The 21,663-nt window shown below is 40.5% G+C and overlaps 2 protein-coding genes and 1 pseudogene across 4 annotated transcripts in view; all 3 read left to right on the top strand.

The window, feature by feature from the left end:
• Nucleotides 1-10,936, top strand: part of NAE1 (NEDD8 activating enzyme E1 subunit 1) — a 29,952-nt gene extending 19,016 nt beyond the window's left edge. Inside the window, exons 14-20 of one of the 3 annotated variants that reach the window (XM_003936271.3) lie at nt 1,080-1,155; nt 1,440-1,479; nt 3,075-3,161; nt 3,537-3,629; nt 7,514-7,628; nt 7,714-7,763; nt 10,699-10,936. In XM_003936271.3, the coding sequence (XP_003936320.1) occupies nt 1,080-1,155; nt 1,440-1,479; nt 3,075-3,161; nt 3,537-3,629; nt 7,514-7,628; nt 7,714-7,763; nt 10,699-10,808 (571 nt within the window). In that variant the 3' untranslated portion in view covers nt 10,809-10,936. The remainder of the gene's footprint in view (nt 1-1,079; nt 1,156-1,439; nt 1,480-3,074; nt 3,162-3,536; nt 3,630-7,513; nt 7,629-7,713; nt 7,764-10,698) is intronic. The other 2 variants (XM_074401974.1, XM_074401975.1) reach the window with 2 other exon arrangements.
• A 128-nt stretch (nt 10,937-11,064) lies between these two features.
• Nucleotides 11,065-21,663, top strand: part of TERB1 (telomere repeat binding bouquet formation protein 1) — a 48,030-nt gene continuing 37,431 nt past the window's right edge. The window contains exons 1-2 of the mRNA XM_003936270.4: nt 11,065-13,010; nt 16,773-16,835. Coding sequence (XP_003936319.3) covers nt 16,805-16,835 — 31 coding nt within the window. The 5' untranslated portion in view covers nt 11,065-13,010; nt 16,773-16,804. The remainder of the gene's footprint in view (nt 13,011-16,772; nt 16,836-21,663) is intronic.
• LOC101046233 (small ribosomal subunit protein eS4, X isoform-like) lies at nt 19,254-20,640 on the top strand (annotated as a pseudogene).

The raw sequence follows: 21,663 nt of genomic DNA on the forward strand, positions 1-21,663 counted from the left end.
CTAAGAGTTCAACTACTTAAAACTTGGGAGAGGTCAGTTGAGGTTAGAAAGAAGTATGACCTTACATGGGAGGTAGTCGGCTTGAACACTGATGATTGTTAGAGGGTGAAAGGTAAATAGACCTAAAGAAAAGTTTTATAGCTGGGTGCAGTGGCTCATACCTGTATTCCCAGTGCCTTGGGAGGCCAAGGTGGATGGTGAAATATGCCACAGGAAATGTTCACAGGTGTTTTGAATAGCTGAAATTTTTTAAGTTTTCCATGGTCTCAGTGGTATAGATAATTATTGGGTAAGTGTTGTTTTTTTTTTCCTTTCATAATAAGTGGGGAGAGTATTTTAAAACTGAATCAGAGATAGAGCATGCTTATCTGTGGCAGTGCTAAAAAGGCATGAAAGTCAGTTAATTGAACATTGTCATTAATACATTATTTTCAGTTTTTAAATCACTTGAACCCAAAAGTTCAAGACCAGCCTGGGCAATGTGGTGAAACTCCATCTCTACAAAAAATACAAAAATTAGCCAGCCGTGGTAGTGTGCTCCTGTATTCCCAGCTACTTGGAGACTGAGGTGGGAGGATCATTTGAGCGTGGGAAGCTGAGGCTGCTGTGAGCCAGGATTGCGCCACTGCACTCCAGCCTGGGTGGCAGAGTGAGATCCTGTCTCAAAAAACAAAAACGGAAGTTTTACATTGGAGATGGACAGTTTTAATGTATTTAACTTTCCTGGGACTTGACTTCCAGGAGATAAGTCATATTCTTCAGTAACTTTTTTTTTCAGGTCCTTTGTCACAGAAGCCTAGATAGATCATAGATCCCTCTAGGAGGGCAGTTTTTAAGTTGGGTGCTGTTAAAGGGACTCTGGGTTTTAGTGGGCACTGAGAGTCTGTCATTAACACTGGAAAGATTCCCAGCTACTCGTAGGTGCTGATGATAGCATTTCCCTGGCATTTTCACATTTCATACATTGTCAGGCCTGTGTTTTTTGATGAAAAGGAAAGAAATTTTTTGTTTACTTCATGATAATTTAAATTTTGCTAATTTAAAAAATTTGTTAATAATTGCTTTTTGTTCTTTTTCAGTTACCGTGAAAAAGCAAAGAAAGATGCTGCCGCTGTAGGTAATCATGTTGCCAAATTACTGCAGTCCATTGGCCAGGTAAGCTGCTGGGCACACTGTGCCCATACAGGCCTGAGCACTTAACTCCAGCCAGAAAGGGTTTAGAGACAGAGGGTGTGGCACTGGCTCTGTGCTTCTTTAGAGGAAGTTCTCATTTGCCTGCCTAATGGGAAAGTTTGTGATAAGGAAACAAGATTATTTTTAAAGTGCTCTCCCAGCTCTTGGAGAAAGCCTCCCCATCTCACAGTGATTGGCTTTGTGCCACACCCTTTGTTAATTTTCTCTTTTAAACTGGAACAGATCTGTATTTAATCTCTTTACAGGCACCAGAGTCCATTTCAGAGAAAGAATTAAAATTACTCTGTAAGTCCCCTTGAATTAATTTCCTTATTTTGCTTGATAGAAATGTGCCATAGGGAATGTTTCCAGGTATTTTGAATGGTTGAAATTTTAAGTTTTCCATGGCCTCAGTGGTGTAGATATAATTATGGGTAAGGTTTTTTTCCTCTCATAATATAATAAATGGAGAGTATTTTAACACTGAATCAGAGGTACAGCATGTTTATCAGTGGCAATGCCAAAAAGACATGATGGTCAGTTAACTGAAAATTGTCATTAATACAGTATATCCGTTTTTAAATTTTAAGTAATTACGGAAATTTTTTTGTCTGAAGACTTTGGCTGTGAAGTATTGAGTCACCTGTACATTGAAATATTGGTTTAAATACTCACTTTGGTCTGTGTTAAATGACTGGAGTGGAATTAAGAATTTTGCCATCTAGTTTCAGAGTGGTTAGGTTCGTAGGAGTCTTCTCAGTAACTCCTCAGTAGGCCAAAAGCATTTTCTTTTATTTAACAGTCAGTTTCAAAATCCTCAATCTGTCGTACATGCCATCTGAAGATTTCTTCCCTATAGCTACAGTTCCTACTGCTCCTACGTCCTGTGGAAGTTTATATTTTGCATGCTCACCATCCTTAAAAAAGATTTATCCAAGCTTTCTATTTTATGACTTCTCCACAATGCCTGTTTAGGCTCAGTTTTAATGTTTTCTTCCACTACTGATCTTGCACCTTGTTTGTCTATTAGATTAATCTTGAATTAGCTTTGTTATATTAGATTATATGACACTAGATTGAAAGTTTGAACATTTATTATTCTATTCTACTTTGGGGCATTTTAAAAAATTTCAATAATACAAAGCTTAAAAAAAAGTCCTTACCTTTATCAAGAGTACAATTCTTAACCCTCTCTCCCTTAGGAATACTTATACATAATAATGATTAAAACTGTTATTTGTAGAGCCATATCAGGCATTGTGCTAGAGGTATACTTTATACAGGTGTCACATTTAATCCATAGAACAATTCTCAAAAGTAAACAGTATCATCCCCATTTTACACATGAAAACTGAGGTTCAGAGAGCCCATCACCTTACTCTGTCTGAAGTGGTTATATAGTGCCAGGGATATAAATTTAAGGTGATTCTTGTTCAAGTTCTTCCTCTGCTATTAGAGCTAAGGAGAAAACATTCCTTCACATTATCATGTCTGAGTAGGGTATATACATCATTCTCTGGGGTTTTTTTTTCTTTTTTTTGAGACGGAGCCTTGCTTTGTTGCCCAGGCTGGAGTGCAGTGGTGCGGTCTTGGCTCACTGCAACCTCCGCCTCCTGGGTTCAAGCAGTTCTCTGCCTCAGACTCCCAAGTAGCTGGGATTAACAGGTGCCCGCCACCACGCCTAGCTGATTTTTTTATCTTTAGTGGAGACAGGATTTCACCATCTTGGCCAGACAGGTCTTGAACTCCTGACCTGTGATCCACCTGCCTTGGCCTGCCAAAGTGTTGGGATTACAGGTGTGAGCCACCATACCCGGTCTTCTCTGTTCTTAAAGTCACCTGTGATTCATAATATTCAACTGTCACAGTTTGTACTTCCTTAATATCTTTCCTCTGTTCAGGCAGCAATTCTGCATTTCTTCGAGTGGTAAGATGTCGATCCTTAGCTGAAGAATATGGTTTGGATACAATTAACAAGGATGAAATTAGTAAGTATAATAGCCTTCTGATTCTGGGTTAATTTTAATTAATTTAAAAGATATAAATATTTTGTGTATAATAGTATATGGCGATGATATAAAAGATAATGTGAATATTCATATTCTAATTTTATTCTAAGCTTATCTAAGCAATTATAGTTTATGTATATATTACATGAAACTTAATGTATGCACAAAGTCATATTTAGGTCACCGAGTCCATTGTATGATATGTATGAGTTAAACTCAGTACGTTACTACTTTAGTAGAGATTGTGTGACTCCAGCTAATAGTCCTGAAACTCAAGTATATAGTAAATTCAGCCCTTCATTGTTTGTTATATTGGAAATTAACCAAATCATACTGACATTTTTTTCCTTTCAGTTTCTAGCATGGACAATCCAGATAATGAAATAGTGTTGTACTTAATGTTACGGGCTGTTGATAGATTTCATAAACAACATGGTAGATATCCAGGTAAGAATAGCAATTGAATTACCAGATATAGTAAGATTTTCAGTAAAATATTTAAATTGAAAGTGTTCTCAGCGTGTTTATAATAGTGTTTTAATTTCACATTGTAAACAGATTATACCCCAAACGTTCCCCAGTGAGGAACTACCTTTTGTTTTTTTAGTGTTCGATTCTAAACTATTACAGGGGATGTTGGTTGAATATGTACAGAAAGGAAACTTTTTTCCTGTCATTTTCCATAGTTTGCTACTAAGACTCCCACTGAGTTTAATTTAGTGGAATAGGAAAGCCACAAGAAGTATGCTGGCCAGGCATGGTGGTTCACACCTGTAATGCTAGCACTTTGGGAGGCTGACTGAGGCAGGCAGATGGCTTGAGCCCAGGAGTTGGAGACCAGCTTGGGCAACATGGTAGGACCCCATCTCTACTGAAGATACAAAAAATTAGCCAGACCTGGTGGTGTGCACTTGTAGACTCAGCAACTTGGAGAGTGAGATGGGAGGATTATCTGAGCCTTGGAAGTCAGGGGTACAGTGAGTTGTGATTGCATCACTGTGCTCCAGTCTGGGTGACCGTGGTGAGACTCTGTAAAAAAAGAAAAAAAAGTGGCTGGGCCTGGGAGGCCGAGGCAGGTGGATCACAAGACAAGAGATCAAGACCATCTTGGCCAACATGGTAAAACCCCATCTCTACTAAAAGTACAAAAATTAGCTGGGCGTGTGGTATGCACCTATAGTCCCAGCTACTTGGGAGGCTGAGGCAGGAGTCTCGCTTGAACCCAGGAGGCAGAGGTGGTAGTGAGCCAAGATCATGCCACTGCACTCCAGCCTGGGCAACAGAGTGAGACTCCGTCTCAAAGAAAATAAAATATGCTAGTAATTTCTGAACTCAAGAACTCTGAAGATGGAGGGATTTCTCTGTTTAGTATCTACTTTTTATCTTCAGCAAATGGAGTCATTGGAGAATTGGCATAATCTCAAAGATCTGTGGTTGCTCAGAATATTTTTATTGTGTATGATAATTTTAATTGTGCAGGATTGTTGCATAGCAACTCAATCTAGGGGTATCATAAAACCTGTTGCCCCATCTGATGTAGCGTGTCTCCAGAGTTTACAGTCTTTTATTTTATTTTATTTTTTTTAGACAGAGTCTCGCTCTGTCGTCTAGGCTGGAGTGCAATGGTGTGATCTCGGCTCACTGCAACCTCCGCCTCCTGGGTTTAAGCAATTCTCCTGCCCCATCATCCCCAGTAGCTTTGATTTAGAGTCACCTGCCTGCCACTACACCCAGCTAATTTTTGTATTTTTAGTAGAGACGGGGTCTCACCATGTTGGCCAGGCTGGTCTTGAACTCCTGACCTCAAGTGATCTGCTTGGCTCGGCCTCCCAAAGTGCTGGGATTACAGGCATGAGCCACCCCACCTGGCCCAAAGTCTTAATGAGCAAACTTACTAGAAGAAAAAAAAGGAATAAGTACAAAATAAGTATTGCTTTATTTGTATTATTTGATTAGAATTTATTTCAGTTATCTGTTGCATAGCAAACCACTTCCAAACTTAGTGATTTAAGGCAGTAAGTAAAGTAGTGATTTTGTGGATTTCCTGCTCAGGCAGTTCTTGGGGAATCATGCAATTGCTTGATGCCTGGAGGTGGAGTCATTCTGAAGACTTGACTGACTGAGTTAGACATGCAAGAAGACATTTTTACTCATGTAACTAGCACCTTAGTCAGAATAGTGGGAATAGCTGGGGGCTGGTCAGGTATCTCTCTTCATGTGGCTAGCTTGGACTTCCCTTTAGCATGTCAGTTGGCTTCCGTACTTAACATTCCAAAAAACCCAAACAGAAGGTACAAGGATTTTTATGACCTAGCTTTGGAAGTCATACAGCATCACTTCTGTTGTGTTCTATTGGTTTCACAGGGTCAGCTTAGATTAAGAATGGGAGGGGATTACGTAAGGATTTGAAGATGTTTATTGGGGAGCCACTGTGGGAGACTGTAGATCATAGGCTTTGGAGTTAAACCTGGCTTTCAATCCAAGCTTTATCACTTGCTTTGTCTGTGACCTTGAGTGAGTCACTATTTCCCTCCTAGTCTCAGTTCTGTCATTTATGGAATGGCAGTAATAATATCTGCTCTTGGATTATAAGGGTTAAATAAATGATATATGAAAACCATTTAACACATTGCCTAGCACCTTGTAAGTACCCAGTAAAGGATAGATATTACTATTATAAGGAAGAGTAGTGATAATAGTTTGTTTTTGTTTTTTTTTTGAGACGGAGTTTCACTCTTGTTACCCAGGCTGGAGTGCAATGGCACGATCTCGGCTCACCGCAACCTCTGCTTCCTGGGTTCAGGCAATTCTCCTGCCTCAGCTTCCTGAGTAGCTGGGATTACAGGCACGCGCCACCATGTCCAGCTAATGTTTTGTATTTTTAGTAGAGACGGGGTTTCATCATGTTGACCAGGATGGTCTCGATCTCTTGACCTAGTGATCCACCTGCCTCGGCCTCCCAAAGTGCTGGGATTACAGGCTTGAGCCACCGCGCCCGGTGTGATAATAGTTTTTTAATGATTTTTTAAAAATAATACCTGCATATCATGTAATTAGATTTTTCCTTCCACTAGTAATAATAGACATTATAGTTTAATCATGAAGAACTGCCTGGGGCTGGGCACAGTGGCTCACGCCTGTAATCCTAGCACTTTGTGAGGCTAATGCAGGTGAATTATTTGAGGTCAGGAGTTCGAGATCAGCCTGGCCAACATGGTGAAACCCGATCTCTACCAAAAATACAAAAATTAGCTGGGCATGGTGGTGCACGCCTGTGGTCCCAGCTACTTGGGAGGCTGAGGCCTGAGAATTGCTTGAACCTGGTGAACCTGGGAGGCAGAGGTTTCAGTGAACCAAGATCATGCCACTGCACTCCAGCCTGGGCCACAGCATGAGACTCTGTCTCAAAAAAATAAATAAATAAATAAAAAAGAACTGCCTGGGTTCATAGCCTAGTTTGCTGTTTATGGCTAAGTAACTCAATCTGCTTGTGCCTTAGTTTTCTCTTCCATCTATGGATGGGGATGATTATACCTACTTCATAGTACTGTTGTGAGGATTCAATCAATTAATGTGTATAAGGTCCTTAGAACACAGTGTCCAGCATCTATTAATGCTCAATAAATTTTACCTATTAGTGGCTGAGCATGGTGACTCACGCCTATAATCCCAGCACTTTGGGAGGCCAAGGCAGGCAGATCACTTGAAGCCAGGTTTGAGACCAGCCTGGCCAACACTGAAACTAAAAATAGAACAAATTAGCTAGGTATGGTGGCTCACTCCTGTAGTCCCAGCTACTTGGGCGGCTGAGGCATTAGAATCATTTGAATCCGGGAGGTGGAGGTTGCAGTGACCTGAGATCGAAATACTGCACTCCAGCCTCAGTGACAGAGCAAAACTCTTGTCTCATTTAAAAAAAAAAAAAAAAAAAAAAGAATTTACCTGTTATCAATAGTTGTATGTCCTCAGTGTCATTTATTATTCAGTCTTTTAGAATTGGAGAATAACTTTTATAAAGGGTGTAAGTAGGACATTACTTTCTCTTTCATTTAGTTCTTCTGTCAAATAATTATTAAGCACTATGTGCCAGATGCTCTTCTAGACAGTGGGTATGAAGCAATTCACTGATTTAATTATATTCAAATTTTTGCTGGGTTTTAGTTGGTCTCTGATTATAGGTTTGTGATACTTGCAAATATTGGTCTCATACTTTGTTATTTTTGTTCTTCAGTTTTATACATGTTTTGAATAGAACATCTGAAAACAGATTAAAGGAGGTGTGGCCATTAATTTTGAATCACATTTATTGTAATGAAAATTTTTATTTTTAGGGGTATCTAACTATCAAGTTGAAGAAGATATAGGAAAGTTAAAGTCTTGTCTCACTGGCTTCCTTCAGGAATATGGCTTATCTGTAATGGTGAAAGATGATTATGTCCATGAATTGTGAGTATTTTTTAGGGTGTCTAAGAGATGATACCTCACCTGTCATAAGGCTAATCAAAATTCATGTCTCTGTGCTCTCCTCTAGTTGCCGATATGGAGCTGCTGAGCCACATACCATTGCTGCATTCTTGGGGGGTGAGTTCCGTATATGAGAAGACTCACCTGTTATTAATAGTACAGTTACTATTTTAAAATGAAGTTTTGTCATTGTAGCTATTTTAATTAGGGAGGGCAGTGAAACAGGATGTTATATTTCTTTTTCTTTTTCTTTTTTTTTTTTGAGACACAGTCTCACTCTTTTGCCAGGTTGGAGTGTAGTGATGTGATCATAGCTTGCTGCAACTTCAACCTCCTGGGCTCAGCCTCCTGAATAGCCAGGACTACAGGCATGTAGCAAAGTGCCTGGCTAATTTTTCAGTTTTTTGTAGAGAGAAGGTCCCACTGTGTTGCCCAGGTTAGGATGCTTACTCACTTCCCCCTATACTGGTCTCCCTGCCTTCCGTTTCTGCCACTGCCAGCCAACTTAAACTTCTGAACAGTCATTCATCCTTCTAAAGCATAGCTCTGATTGTGTCCTTCTACTAACCCTCTGCCCTCAGTGGTCCTCAAAGCAAGACCAGGGACCTTGGCTTGACATTAAAAACTCTGTGTTCTGGTTCTACTCAGCCTCTCTATCATTGGTTTTATCATATTAAGTACATTCCCCTCAGGCATGCTCTTTGATTTCCTGCTCCTAGATCTTTGCTCCTCTGGGGCTATTTGCCTTAAAAATATATTTTTCTGCATATCCAAAAGCTACATATTCTTCAAGGCCCAACTCAAAAATGACGTCTTTCATAAAAGCTCCCTTTACTTCCCTCTCTCACTCTACTTCCCCCTTGTCTTAGTCACCTTGGGCTGCTCTAACTGAATATCATAGACTTATAAACAACAAAAATCTGTCACAGAGTTCTGGAGGCTAGAAGTCTGGGATCAGGGTGCCAGCATGGTCAGGGTCTGGTGAGAGTCTGTTTCCTGGTTCATAGACGGCTCTCTCTTCTGTGTTCTCACATGGTGGAAAAAAAAAATGTCAAGAGAAGTTTCTGGGGTCTCTTCTAAGGGCACTAATCTTGTTCATGAAGGTTCTATCCTCTTGACCTAATCACCTACCAAAGACCCTATCCTCACACAATTATACTGGGGGTTAGGATTTCAACATATGAATTTAAGGGGGACACAAACCATTTAGTGCATAATACCCCTCAAAAAAATACTACTCTCCTATCTGATCTTCTATAGACTGAACTATTTGCTTATGGCATTTTCCTTCTAGATATTGAATGCTTTGAAGGCAGATTTAGGTCTGATTAATATTTGAAGTATTCAAAATGTAAATGAATCATAAGACTTAAGAAAACTGCTTTCTAAGCAAATCCAAATTAAAGCCTGATTTGTAATAATTTATTTTAAACTAAAACCAGGTCTCTTGTGCCAGAAGAGCAGAATTAACTGCCAATTCACAGAAAAGGGCAAATTATTATTTATTCAGATTTAGTCCAGAATCTGAAAAGAGGTACAGCCAGATGGATGAACTAGATGACTTGCCTATAGCAGAAAAAAAGTATAAATTGGGCTGGGCGCAGTGGCTCAAGTCTGTAATCCCAGCACTTTGGGAGGCCGAGGCGGGTGGATCACGAGGTCAAGAGATCGAGACCATCCTGGTCAACATGGTGAAACCCCGTCTCTACTAAAATACAAAAAATCAGCTGGGCATGGTGGCACGTGCCTGTAATCCCAGCTGCTCAGGAAGCTGAGGCAGGAGAATTGCCTGAACCCAGGAGGCGGAGGTTTCGGTGAGCCGAGATCGCGCCATTGTACTCCAGCCTGGGTAACAAGAGTGAAACTCCACCTCAAAAAAAAAAAAAAAGTATAAATTTAAGGGTTTTTTTTGTTGTTGTTGTTTTTACTGCTATGCATTCTGTAATCATTTTGCATAGTGCCATTATATCCCCTCACTTTTTTCAGGTTTTATTCTAATGCAGTCTTCTCTGTGATGCCATCCCTGACTCCCCTATTTAAAACTGAACCCCTCCTCTTGCATTTATATCTCCCTCATTTGATTTTTCTCTTTAGCGCCGATGGTCAGTTGGCATACTACACATTGTATTTATTTGTAAATTATCTCTCTCTTGCTGCTAAAAAGTAACATGAGGGAAAGTGGATCTTTTTGGCTTTTTTCCTTACTGTATCCCTACTGCCTAGAATAGTATTTGGTACACAGTAGTCATAAATTTTGTCCAGTCAGCTGAGCACGGTGGCTTACGCCTGTAAGACCTCCACTTTGGGATGCTGAGGTGGGCGGATCACTTGAGGTCAGGAGTTGGAAACCAGCCTGGCCAACATGGTAAAACACTGTCTCTACTAAAAATACAAAAAAAACTATCCAGGTGTGGTGGCGGGCACCTGTGATCCCAGTTACTCGGGAGGCTGAGGCAGGAGAATCACTTGAACCTGGCAGGAGGAGACTGCAGTGAGCCGAGATCATGCTACTGTACTCTAGCCTGGGTGAGAGAGTGAGACTCTGTCTAAAAAAAAAAAAAAAAAAAAAAAAAAAATTCTATCTAGTCCATGAATATGTGGGAAAGAGGAATCTTCGGGTTATAAAAGATGCACAAATTTTTTTCTTTTTTCTTTTGAGTAAATATAGCAGTCTGGCAATATTTAATATAGATCCTTCCTAAACTACAAATGCATTTAGAACAGATATACCTTTCTCCTTTTTTATTATAAAAGTTAAAGAGATACAAGGTAAAATTAAAATGCAGCAGAATGGTGTCCTTTGAGAATCTTTTATGCCTGTGTGTATCTTTTAAAGTTTGGTCAACCACACTACTGTTTAGATTTCCTTTAATAACAAAAGAATTATAGGTTTTTATGTTGATATGACTCAGTAAGCTAACTGCATCTGTTTTGAGTCACTTTCAAACGTTTTTGCTTTTGAAAAGGAAAGATTTCTTTATCGAATTGAGTATTTTTATATAATTCTTGAAATTCACTCTTTTCAAAGATTTGCGTGTCTTTTTCCTTTCAGGAGCTGCTGCTCAAGAGGTCATCAAAATAATCACCAAACAATTTGTAATTTTTAATAATACTTACATTTACAGTGGCATGTCACAAACTTCAGCAACTTTCCAGTTGTAGAGTAAGCCCCTTAGACAGTGTGTTAATGATTGAAGCTGTAATTGCCTTTGGGTTGTGTTTTGGTCTGTAAAATTCTAAAGGAGAGCTGCTAAATTGTTTCCTTAATAAACATTTTTCTCATTTGTAATCATGTAGTCTTGTTCTTTGTGGGGAGGGGAAAGGAGACAGTCATTTTCCTAGAAAATGAATCCTATCCATTTCTCATTGAGCATCAATATTGGCTTGCTATTTCAAAGTTACTTGCCATAGATTATCTCTTGTGTTTTATTAGAGATAGTTAAAAAAATTTTTTTTCTTACCGTCTTCAATAATGAATTTAAGCCATGTGCAAATGTTAGCTATGGACATTTTATGACCATCATTTGTTAAATAGAATTTAAAAAGGAATTGTTTCTGAATATGTAGTTTTCACAAGACCATCCCCTTGTACATGTAGTGTTGTCTTAACTAACTTGAGTTTTCGCTGCTTACACCTACTTCTTTAAATTTTATGGGGTCATTCCACTCAAATTATTTGTACTTTTTTTTTTTTTTTTTTTTTTTTTTTTAGAGAAACAGGGTTTCACTGTGTTGGCCAGGCTGGCCTTGAATTCCTGACCTCGTGATCCACCCGCTTCGGCCTCCCAAAGTGCTGAGATTATAGGCCTGAGCCACCGCACCCAGCCCCTATATATATGCTTTTAAATTTCATTGTAAAGAAAACTCACATGGGACTATTAGCATTCACCAGCGTATGAGAGGACAAAAAAACAAAAAAAAGGAAGTAGTAGATGCAAACAGAGTGGAAATCCAGAATCCAGAAGGTGGGGCAGTGCCCCGTTTCAGGCTTGATGTGTTAATATTTATGGCTGGGGCACGTGGTCCGTGGTGCATGACTCTCAGTACCTAAGGCAACCTGCCTGCAGCTGTCTCTGAGGCCAGCGTCTCCAAGTGAAAACCTGTTCGATTTGCTAGGGTACTTCACAGGGACTTGGTGTTCTGGGCCCTGCTGTGTCAGCCCTTCTTCAGCTGTTCTTCACTGTATCGAGGGCCTTCCTTGCTCCTCCATCGCCTAGCAGTCCCGTGGGCTGCATTTTATGGCGGAGGAGGCAATGGATAGGCCTCAGCCTCGGCCCCACTCTGATTCTTTGGTCCAGGCGCAGAGAAGAGCGCCCGGACTGAATTCCGGAGGCCCCCTGGTTTGTTGGAGGCCTGGCTGCCTCTGTGGGGCTGCGGTGACCATTAGCGGGGTGCCCAGCAAAAGGGAGAAGGCATAGCGCAAAATACAGGTGCCAGGCAGAGGGAAGGTTGAGGCTTCGCCGCCGAGCGCCTGACGGCCACCGTCCCAAACCTAGGCCTGGTCAACCGCGCGCACGGATCCCTAACTTTGGGGCTAATGCTCCTCTGAAGTAAAAACCCTAAAAACCAGGGACGGTGAGATTAGACTTCTCTTTCAAATTGTAACTTTTCTAAAAACCCTGCATCCGGACGCCGGCCACTCCCTTGCCCTTGGCAACCTGGGGCACCTGCGGAGGCAATTAAGACTGCGTAGGGATGGCGGGGGTGCCTCCCGGAAGTCCCGCCCCCGGATGTGAGCCGGGACGGCTGGGCGGGAAAGCCCGTTGGGCGTCTTGGCAGGTGGGCCGCGAGGAGGAAAGGGCGAACGCCGTCGCGGGAGGGTAGAGGTCAGGGTGCCTCCCGCGCGTTCGGGTCTTGCCTTACTGCCCCTGAACACTCGGTAAGTTGGTGCCTGTGGAAGGCGGGTTGGGCCGGCCAGGAGGCCCTACTGCCTCGTCAGGCCCTTGTTATCCCTCGTGAGAAGGGTAGAGTTGGGGGAAGGGCCCTTATGGGCAGATGCCAGGTCCCGGCCGTAGTCCCCACAGCCCTTGGCGGGAAGAGACATTTATCACGCACCATTTAGAGGTGTGTAGAGCCTGGCAGGATTCGCCCCGATTTCACGTCCGACTCCCTGGGCGCCTCCCCAGGTGACTCTGCTGTGTGGAGACGGTGGGACCCACCGGTGAGGTAGTTTCTCAGAGTCAGGGCCGGGCCGCGCGCCCCACAGCACCTGAGCGGGGAGGGCCTGCTGAGGGGGCTGATGGCTCGCGAGTGGCCCGCGCCGCTAACCAGCGCCCTGCTCCCGCGCAGGACTTGCCAGCGCTGACCGAGGGGAGCCTGGAGGGGCCACCTAAGCGCTGCACAAGGAACTTTCCAACGCTGTAGGTGAGTCGGCCGCGGGCAGAGTGCTCCCGCCTTGGGAAGGTTACCGCTCTGTCACCCGTGGAACCCAGGAGGAGGCCCCGAGGATTTATGCACTGGGCGGGAGGCGCGGGGGAGGGTTTCCTATTGTAGAGCCCGCTGACTCCTGGTACCCTCAGTGCGTTTTCTGGGACCTGAATGACTGTTATGTCTCAATCTGCTTAAACCATTGAAAACAAGTTTGCCCTTTTTCTCTTCTCTTCTTTAGAGGATATTTTCGCTGCATGTAATTCCAAGCCGGGTATCCACTGACAACAATTTAGTGGCGGGATTATCAGTCCTGCCAGCCTTACCCAGAAAGATGCCATTTATCCTTCTGATATCTTGGGATAACATTTCAATTTCAAAAAGCTTTCCTGACCGGGTGTGGTGGTGGGCCCCTGTAATCCCAGCTACTTGGGAGACTGAGGCAGGAGAGTCGCTTGAACCCAGGAGGTGGAGGTTGCAGTGAGCTGGTATCGTGCCATTCCACCCCAACCTGGGCGACAGAGCAAGACTGTCTCAAAAAAAAAAAAAAAAAAAAGCTTTCTTTAATTAATTAATTTATTTGTTTTGAGACAAGGTCTTCCAGCATCACCTAGGCTGATCTCAGCTCACTGCAACCTCCACCTCCTGGGCTCAAGCGACTATCCTGCCTCAGCCTCCTGAGTAGCTGGGATTACAGGTGCGTGACCACGCCCACCTAATCTTTATGCTTTTCTTTGGTAGAGACCGGGTTTCACCATCTTGGCCAGGCTGGTCTTGAACTCCTGGCCTGAAGTCATTCACCCACCTTGGCCTCCTAAAGTGCTGGGATTACAGGTGCGAGCTACCTCGCCCTCTCCCCCAAAAGCTTTTGGTATACATTTCCTAAATCAGGTAAACAATAATGTTCAGCTACTTTTACTGAAATTTGAATTTGAGTTAACAGTACTGTTTTGGGGAATACATTGAGTGAAATGTGTAAATGGGAGAGGTTCTTTCTGTTATCCAGAAAAAAAATCCTTTTTTCCTGTGAGAATACAGTAAAGAATTTTGAAATCTCCTTGTTTGTGACAGTACCCATATTCACTAAATTACTGAAAGCACTTCATAATCTGCTTTATATGGCAGGTGCTTTTGTTCTTGAGAATATACTTTTTTTATAATTTTAAATTTTATGATTATCAGCCTCTTGAAAGCTATAACTTGCCCTTTGCTATGGGTGTTTTGAAGCACTTCGCAAGTACATAGATGACTTGTGTTAATGCTCCCAGGTAGTTGACAAACTACCTTATTATGCAAAGTAACCATTTATTAAGAAAAAAGTATAAAAACAAAGGAAGAAAACAGGTAGTGTGGGTGGTCAGTTTTTATTTCCAAGCATTTAGGTTTAAAAATTATACATTATCCCTCTCTTAAAAATTACATTAAAAGCAAAATATATTGGATAATTAAAATTAAGGAAATAGTCCTTAAAGTCATCCATGAAACAAAAACATCCATATATGATAACAATTGTCCATTTTCTAAAGAGTTCATTTTTTTAAATCTGGTAATCTTTTCTAAATCTTAACCCATTTGTTCAAAAGTAATACATATTTTATATGGGAGACAGTATAAGAGAGGATAAGAGTGTAGGCCCTTGCCTCAAATTTTCTTGGTTCCCATTTTAACTCTGGCACTTACTAGCAATTTGAACTTTGTCAAATTATTTGCCCTTGCCTCATGTATCTTCATCCTTATAATTCCCTCATAAGGTTATCGTGAAAACTAAAAAGAATATTCATAAGGTGTAAAGAACAGCCTAACCTCAATAGGTATTTACTGAATGTTAGATGCTATTATTATTATAAAAATTATGAAATTTTTATAATAATATAAAACCAGCTAAAGACAAGTGTTACTATGTCATCTTTCTAGCCAGACTTATTTTATGTTTACCTCTATCTAATTGGGATCATACTGTAGATTAAATTGAGTTAACTCTGTAACATAAGCATTTTTCTTTGCTATTGAACATTTCTGTAAATGTGAATATTCTTGTAATATCCTATCCTGTGGATTTATCATAAAATAGCTATTTCTATTTTAATATAATATTTAGGTTAAAAAATGGGCCAGGCATGGTGACTCATGCCTGTCATCTCAGCTCTTTGGGAGGCCAAGATAGGTGGATCACTTGAAGCCAGGAATTCAAGACCAGACTGGGCAACATAGCAAAACCCTTGTCTCTTCAAAAATATTAAAAAATTAATAAAACAAACAAACAAAAAAATTAATGGTGGTATCCACCTGTAGTCTCAGTTACTCGGAATGCTGAGGCAGGAGGATCACTTTAGCCAAGGGGCTTGAGGCTACAGTGAGCCAGGATCATGCCACTGCACTACAGCCTGGGTGACAGATTGAGACCCTGCCTCTTTATAAAAAGGCAAAAATAATATACCTGTACATTTGTATAATACTTTATAAAAGATTGTTAAATTTGTTATTTCTTTAAACATTTCTTTGTGCTTAGGAATCTTCTTTTTTAGACAAGGCCTTGCTCTGTAAATGAATAATTAGGTATCTCTCTTTAACAACATAGTGTTGAAATGAATAAGAATTTTAGAGTTCTGCGAATCCTGATTTTTTGCTCTGAGAAGTTAACTGGACTCTGAGACATTTTTCTAACTAATCAGTTTAGGATTTTAAAAAGTAAGGTATATAAGAGGCCATAGAGTTGCCAGTAATTTTAAAAATGCTTCTGGGCTGGGCGTGGTGGCTCAACTGTGTAATTCCAGCACTCTGAGAGGCTGAGATGGGTGGATTGCTTGAGCTTAGGAGTTGGGAGACCAGCCTGGACAGCATAGTGAGATCCCATTTCACTATACCATGTTGAAAATACTCATGGGTTGTTAATTTAGTATTTAGCTTGTGAAGAGATAGGCCAATCTGAAGAGTGTGTGTGTGTTTTTAAACTTCTTATTGGTAGAGGGGTCCCTAATCTGAAACTATGAGATGAAGATTTCCATATGGAAAATAAGAAGAAAGTGAGGGCTGGGCCTGGGGGCCCACACCAGTAATCCCAGCACTTTGGGAGGCTAAGGAATGTGGATTGCTTGAGCCCAGGAGTTTGTGACCAGCCTGGGCAACATGGCAAAACGTCATCTTTACAAAAAATACACAAAATTAGCCAAGTGTGGTGGCATGTCCCTTAGTTTTAACTACTCTGGAGACTGGAGGATCACCTGAGACTGGGAGGTCAAGGCTGTACTGAATTGATGATCAAACCACTGCACTCCAGCCTGCACATCGGAGTGAGACCCTGCTGTCTTAAAAAAAAAAAAAAAAAAAAAGAAGAAGGAAATGGGACCATAAGAGGTCCAGTTGAATCCAGTCACCCAATCATTCATTTGCTTAATAAAATTTGTTACATGCATATAGTGCTTAAAAATGCCATTTGCATTTATGTGTGATTTTAAATGTAATTTTAACAACTCTGTGAAATAGGAATATCATTGCTATTTTACAAATGAAGATACAGAACCTCAAAGAATTTAATCAACTTGCTTGATATCACACATCTAATAAGGTGCAGATTCAACTTATCACAGGTATAATAAGTTGCATGAATATTCAACTAAGTTAATTACATTTAATTATTATTTTAAAGGTTGTAGTTCCCTGGTCTTTTGGCTTCAGGAAAACGTTTCCCACCCCTTTGTATTTATATCTTTGGCATTCTCAAACATCGATTTAAATCGAGAAAATACCTTTTTCTTATAGACGAAATATAAGGAAAAAGAATACAGACAAGCATGGAAAGTGAAGACACAAAGAAAACACAAGGTGAGAAATTGATGGATAATATATCTGCAATTAGCTTTGTTTTTGCTAGATAATACTGTAGATTATCTGATGGGATCCAGGAAATGAAAAAATCTTTCAGGCTTTTACATAAATATTGAGCACGACTCTGTGCCTGTCACATAATTTCTGGCTTTAGGAAACTGACATTCTAATGAGAAAAGACATACTGATAATTTGAATATCACATGACAGTTGATTTAGTGTCAGTGTGAACAAGAATAGTGGGAACCTAAAAGGACCATCATCAAAGTATGCCTGGAAGTACAGATTTCAAAATTGTTCCCAGAAAGATGGAAACTGAATCCTGGGCATGGAGGAAGTTAAAAGGGTAGAAAATAGTGTTCATTAATATATACCATCACATAAAGTTTTAGCTGAGGAAGAGAGCCCTTAAAAAAAGTCTAAGAAAAACATTTCAAAAAGGTGGAAAGAGAGTCAGGAATGTGGTATCTTAGAAATCAGAACCTAATGTAATGCTTCATGGGAAAGAGGTTGCTTAAGTGCTTAAAATGTCAAATGCCACAGATGAGGACTCAATTTTCTACTGCATTTTGCATTTAGGATGCTATTTGTTATATTAACAGTAAACTTAATAGATTTTAGTCAGATTGCAGTGTGTTTAGATCTGACTGGAATTAAGATTAAGATCTGAAGACACACAGTATGAATGAATTGCTTACTCTTTAAAAGCTTGACTAAAGATATGTGATCGGCCAGGCGTGGTGGCTCACTCCTGTCATCCTAGCACATTGGGAATCCAAAGTGGGGGATCACTTGAGCCCAGGAGTTTGAGACAAAATTGGGCAACACAGTGAGACCTTGTCTGTACAAAAAAAAAAAATTAAAAATTAACCAGGTACATTGGTACATGCCTGTAGTGCCAGCTACTTGGGAGGCTGAGGTGTGAGAATCACTTGAGCCTGGAAGGTCAAGGCTGCAGTGAGCTGTGATCACACCACTCCACTTAAGTCATGGTGACAGAACAAGACCCTGTTATTCATTCATAAATAGATAAATAAATAAGTAATAAGCTATATGGCAATAGCTAGGGGGAAGTTGTAATGTCAGGAAAGTGTTATAGAAGACAGGATCATTTCTGAAGAGGGAATGGAGGTTCTGAAGAGGGAGAAGTTAAAAACTGGAAAGACAGGGGAAAACTGTTGGTGATTCCCCTCTCAAACCATTTATGAAACCTCCAACCTCAGTCCCACATCTCACTCTCTTCCATTTTAAGTCTTTGGGTTGCTCCCAGAAGTAGACTGTGAGGTAAGGATTTGAGTGCAAGTACTTTTTTTTCAGAAAGTGATCCCAGGAAACACTGGCTGTAAAGTGGGGAAATGAGATAGGAAAAAGAAGGCAGAGTATGTTATCAAATACGTTATTATGGGTAACTGGAGCTTAATCCTATTGGGAAACTCTGGGAGCCAGTTTAGTTATATCCCTGAGAGTCATCCCAGCCAAAGGGTGAAGAGTATCCATCAGCTCCTGTCAGTCCATTGTTTAGCAACAGGGTGAAATGGTATCTAATTATGTTTTTTGATTTACATTTGCCTAATGACTGGTGATGTTGAGCATCTTTTCATATGCTTATTGGTACTCTATGTTCTTTAGACAGATGTCTACTCAAATCTATTCCACACTTTAGATTGTCATTTTAGTATTGCATTCTAAGAATTCTTTATCTGTTCCGAACACAAGCTCCCTATTTTATTTGGATAACAGTATTTTCAGATATTCTATTCTAGACTGGGCTGTTGTTCGACATTCTCGATAGTGTCTTTTGAAGTATAAAGGTTTAAAATTTTAAGTCCAATTAGCAAATTTTCTTTGATTGCTTATGTTTTTTGTATTCACTTCAGTATTTGCTTGTTTATTTTCTTCAGGAATTACTGAAGGAACTAGGTTACTTTGCCTAGAGAAGATAAAAGCCAAGGTGAAACATGATAGTTGTGATGTCAGGAGATGTTTTGGCTGGGAAGGGAAGGATTATGATAGGAGATATCAAAGTATGAGAAAGGCGTACAGAAGAGAACGGAGGAGTACGTAAAGAAGTTTCTTGCAGACCAGGCATGTTAGCTTACACTTGTAATCCCAGAATTTTGGGAGGCTGAAGCAGGAGGATGGCTTGAGCTCAGGAGTTTGAGACCAGCCTGGGCAACATGGCAAAACCCCATTTATAAAAAAAATAGAAAAATTAGCCAGGCATGGTGGCATTTGCATGTAGTCCCGGCTACTTGGGAAGCTGAGGTGGGAGGATCCCTTAAGCTCAGGAAGTTGAGGCTGCAGTGCTCTGTAATTGTACCAGTGCACTCCTGCCTGGGTGATAGAGTGAGACCCTGTTTTTTTAAAAAAAAAAAAAGTTTCTTGTATCCTGCCTGCATTGTGCCTAGAATTGAAAATCACTATGCAGTGTGTGTTTGTGTCTTAGTTTTAATAACGTTTAAAAAAAATAAAAATAAGTCAGGCATGATGGCTCACACCTGTAATCCCAGTGCTTTGGGAGGCCAAGATGGGAGGATTGCTTGAGGCCAGGAGTTTGAGACCAGCCTGGGCAACATAGTGAGACCCCATCTCTTAAAAAAAATTAGCTGGGATATCCGGCGTGCACAGTCTCTGGTACCAATTTCTATGCATACTGGAAGTCAGAGATCCTCTTTGCTTGCCTAACACAGCCATGGCTTGTGGTCCCAAGAAGCATCTGAAGCAGGTAGCAGTTTCAAAGCATTGGATGCTGGATAAATTGACCAATGTGTTTGTTCTTCATCCATCCACGGGTCCTCACAAGTTGAAGGTGTGTCTCCACTTCATCATTTTTCTAAGGAACAGACTTAAGTATGCTGGGACAGGAGATGAAATAAAGAAGATTTGCATGCAGCAGTTCATTAAGATCGATGGCAAGGTCTGAACTGATATAACCTACCCTGCTGGATTCATGGATGTCATCAGCATTTACAAGACAGGAGAGAATTTCTGTCTGATCTATGACACCAATTTCTGTCTGATCTATGACAGCTTTGCTGTCCATAGTATTACACCTGAAGAGGCCAAATACAAGTTTTGCAAAGTGAGAAAAATCTTTGTGAGCACTAAAGGAATCCCTCATCTGGTGACTCATGAGGCTCGTACCATCTGCTACCCTGATCCGCTCATCAAGGTGAATGATACAATTCAGATTGATTTGGAGACTGGCAAGATTACTGATTTCATCAAGTTTGACACTGGTAACCTGTGTATGGTGACCGGAGGTGCTAACCTGGGAAGAATTGGTATGATTACCAACAGAGAGAGGCACCCTGGATCTTTTGATGTGGTTCATGTGAAAGATGCCAATGGCAGCAGCTTTGCTACTCAACTTTCCAACATTTTTGTTATTTTCAAGGGCAATAAACCGTGGATTTCTCTTCCCCGAGGAAAGGATATCTGCCTCACCATGGCTGAAAAGAGAAACAAAAGACTGGTGGCCAAACAGAGCAGTGGGTGAAATGGTCCCTGGGTGACATGTTAGATCTTTGTACATAATTAAAAATAATGTGGCATGATTAGTAGCAAAAAGAAAAAGAAAAAAATTAGGTGAAGTTACAATAAGCTAAGTTTATTTTATTATTGAAGATATTTTAAAAATAAATTGAGTAGCCTAAATTTAGTTTTTATAAAGTCTACAGTAGTATACAGTAATGTCCTAAGCCTTCACATTCACTCACCACTCACTCACTGATACACCCAGAGAAACTTCTAGATGTACCTTTTTAAAAATCTGTATTATAGGCCGGGCGTGGTGGCTCACGCTATAATCCCAGCACTTTGGGAGGCCGAGGGGGGTAGATCACAAGGTCAAGAGATCGAGACCATCCTGGTCAACAAGGTGAAACCCCGTCTCTACTAAAAATATAAAAATTAGCTGGGCATGGTGGCGCTTGCCTGTGGTCCCAGCTACTTTGGGAGGCTGAGGCAGGAGAATTGCTTGAACCCAGGAGGTGGAGGTTGTGGTGAGCCGAGATCCTGCCATTGCACTCCAGCCTGGGTAACAAGAGCAAAACTCCGTCTCCAAAAAAAAAAAAAAAAAAAAAAAAAAAAAAAATCTATATTATAGCTTTTCTATGTTTAGATGTGTTTAGATATACAAAAATTTGCCATTATGTTACAATTGACTATATTACTCAATACAGTAACATGCTGTGTAGGTTTTAGCCTAAAAGTGATAAAACTATACCATACAGCCTAGATACATAATAAGCTCTACCAACTAGGTTTGTGTAAGTACACTCTATGATACTAATACAATGATGGAATCACCTAATGCGTTTCTCAGAATCTGTCTCCATCATTAAGCAACACTTGACTGTACAAGCGATTGTATTAAAGAGTTAACTGGAAAATTTGGTTCATTTATTCTAGTAGCTTTCTGTAGATTCCATCAAATTGTGTAGATCATGTTGTATGCAAATTCAAATACTTCCTTGCCAATTTGGGGGCCTTTTATTTCTTTTTTCTTACCTGATGACACTGGCTAGACTCTTTGGGACAATGTTATATAGGAGTGATGAGAGCAAACATCTCTATCTTATATTTAGTTTTAGAGAGTAGGTATTCAGTCTTCCCTGTTATGTTTGATATTTGCTGTAGGATTTTCAACTGTAGATGCAATTTGCCAGGTTGAGGAAGTTTCTTTCTATACCAAGTTTGTGGAATATTTTTCTTTAATCAGAAATGCATGTTGGATTTTATCAGATGCTGTTTTTACATCTATTGAGATGACTAAAAGGTTTTCCTGTTTAGCTTATTATGTTACATTGATTTTTTTTCAAAT

This window comes from Saimiri boliviensis, chromosome 1, assembly GCF_048565385.1.
Source record: "Saimiri boliviensis isolate mSaiBol1 chromosome 1, mSaiBol1.pri, whole genome shotgun sequence".
NCBI lineage: Eukaryota > Metazoa > Chordata > Mammalia > Primates > Cebidae > Saimiri > Saimiri boliviensis.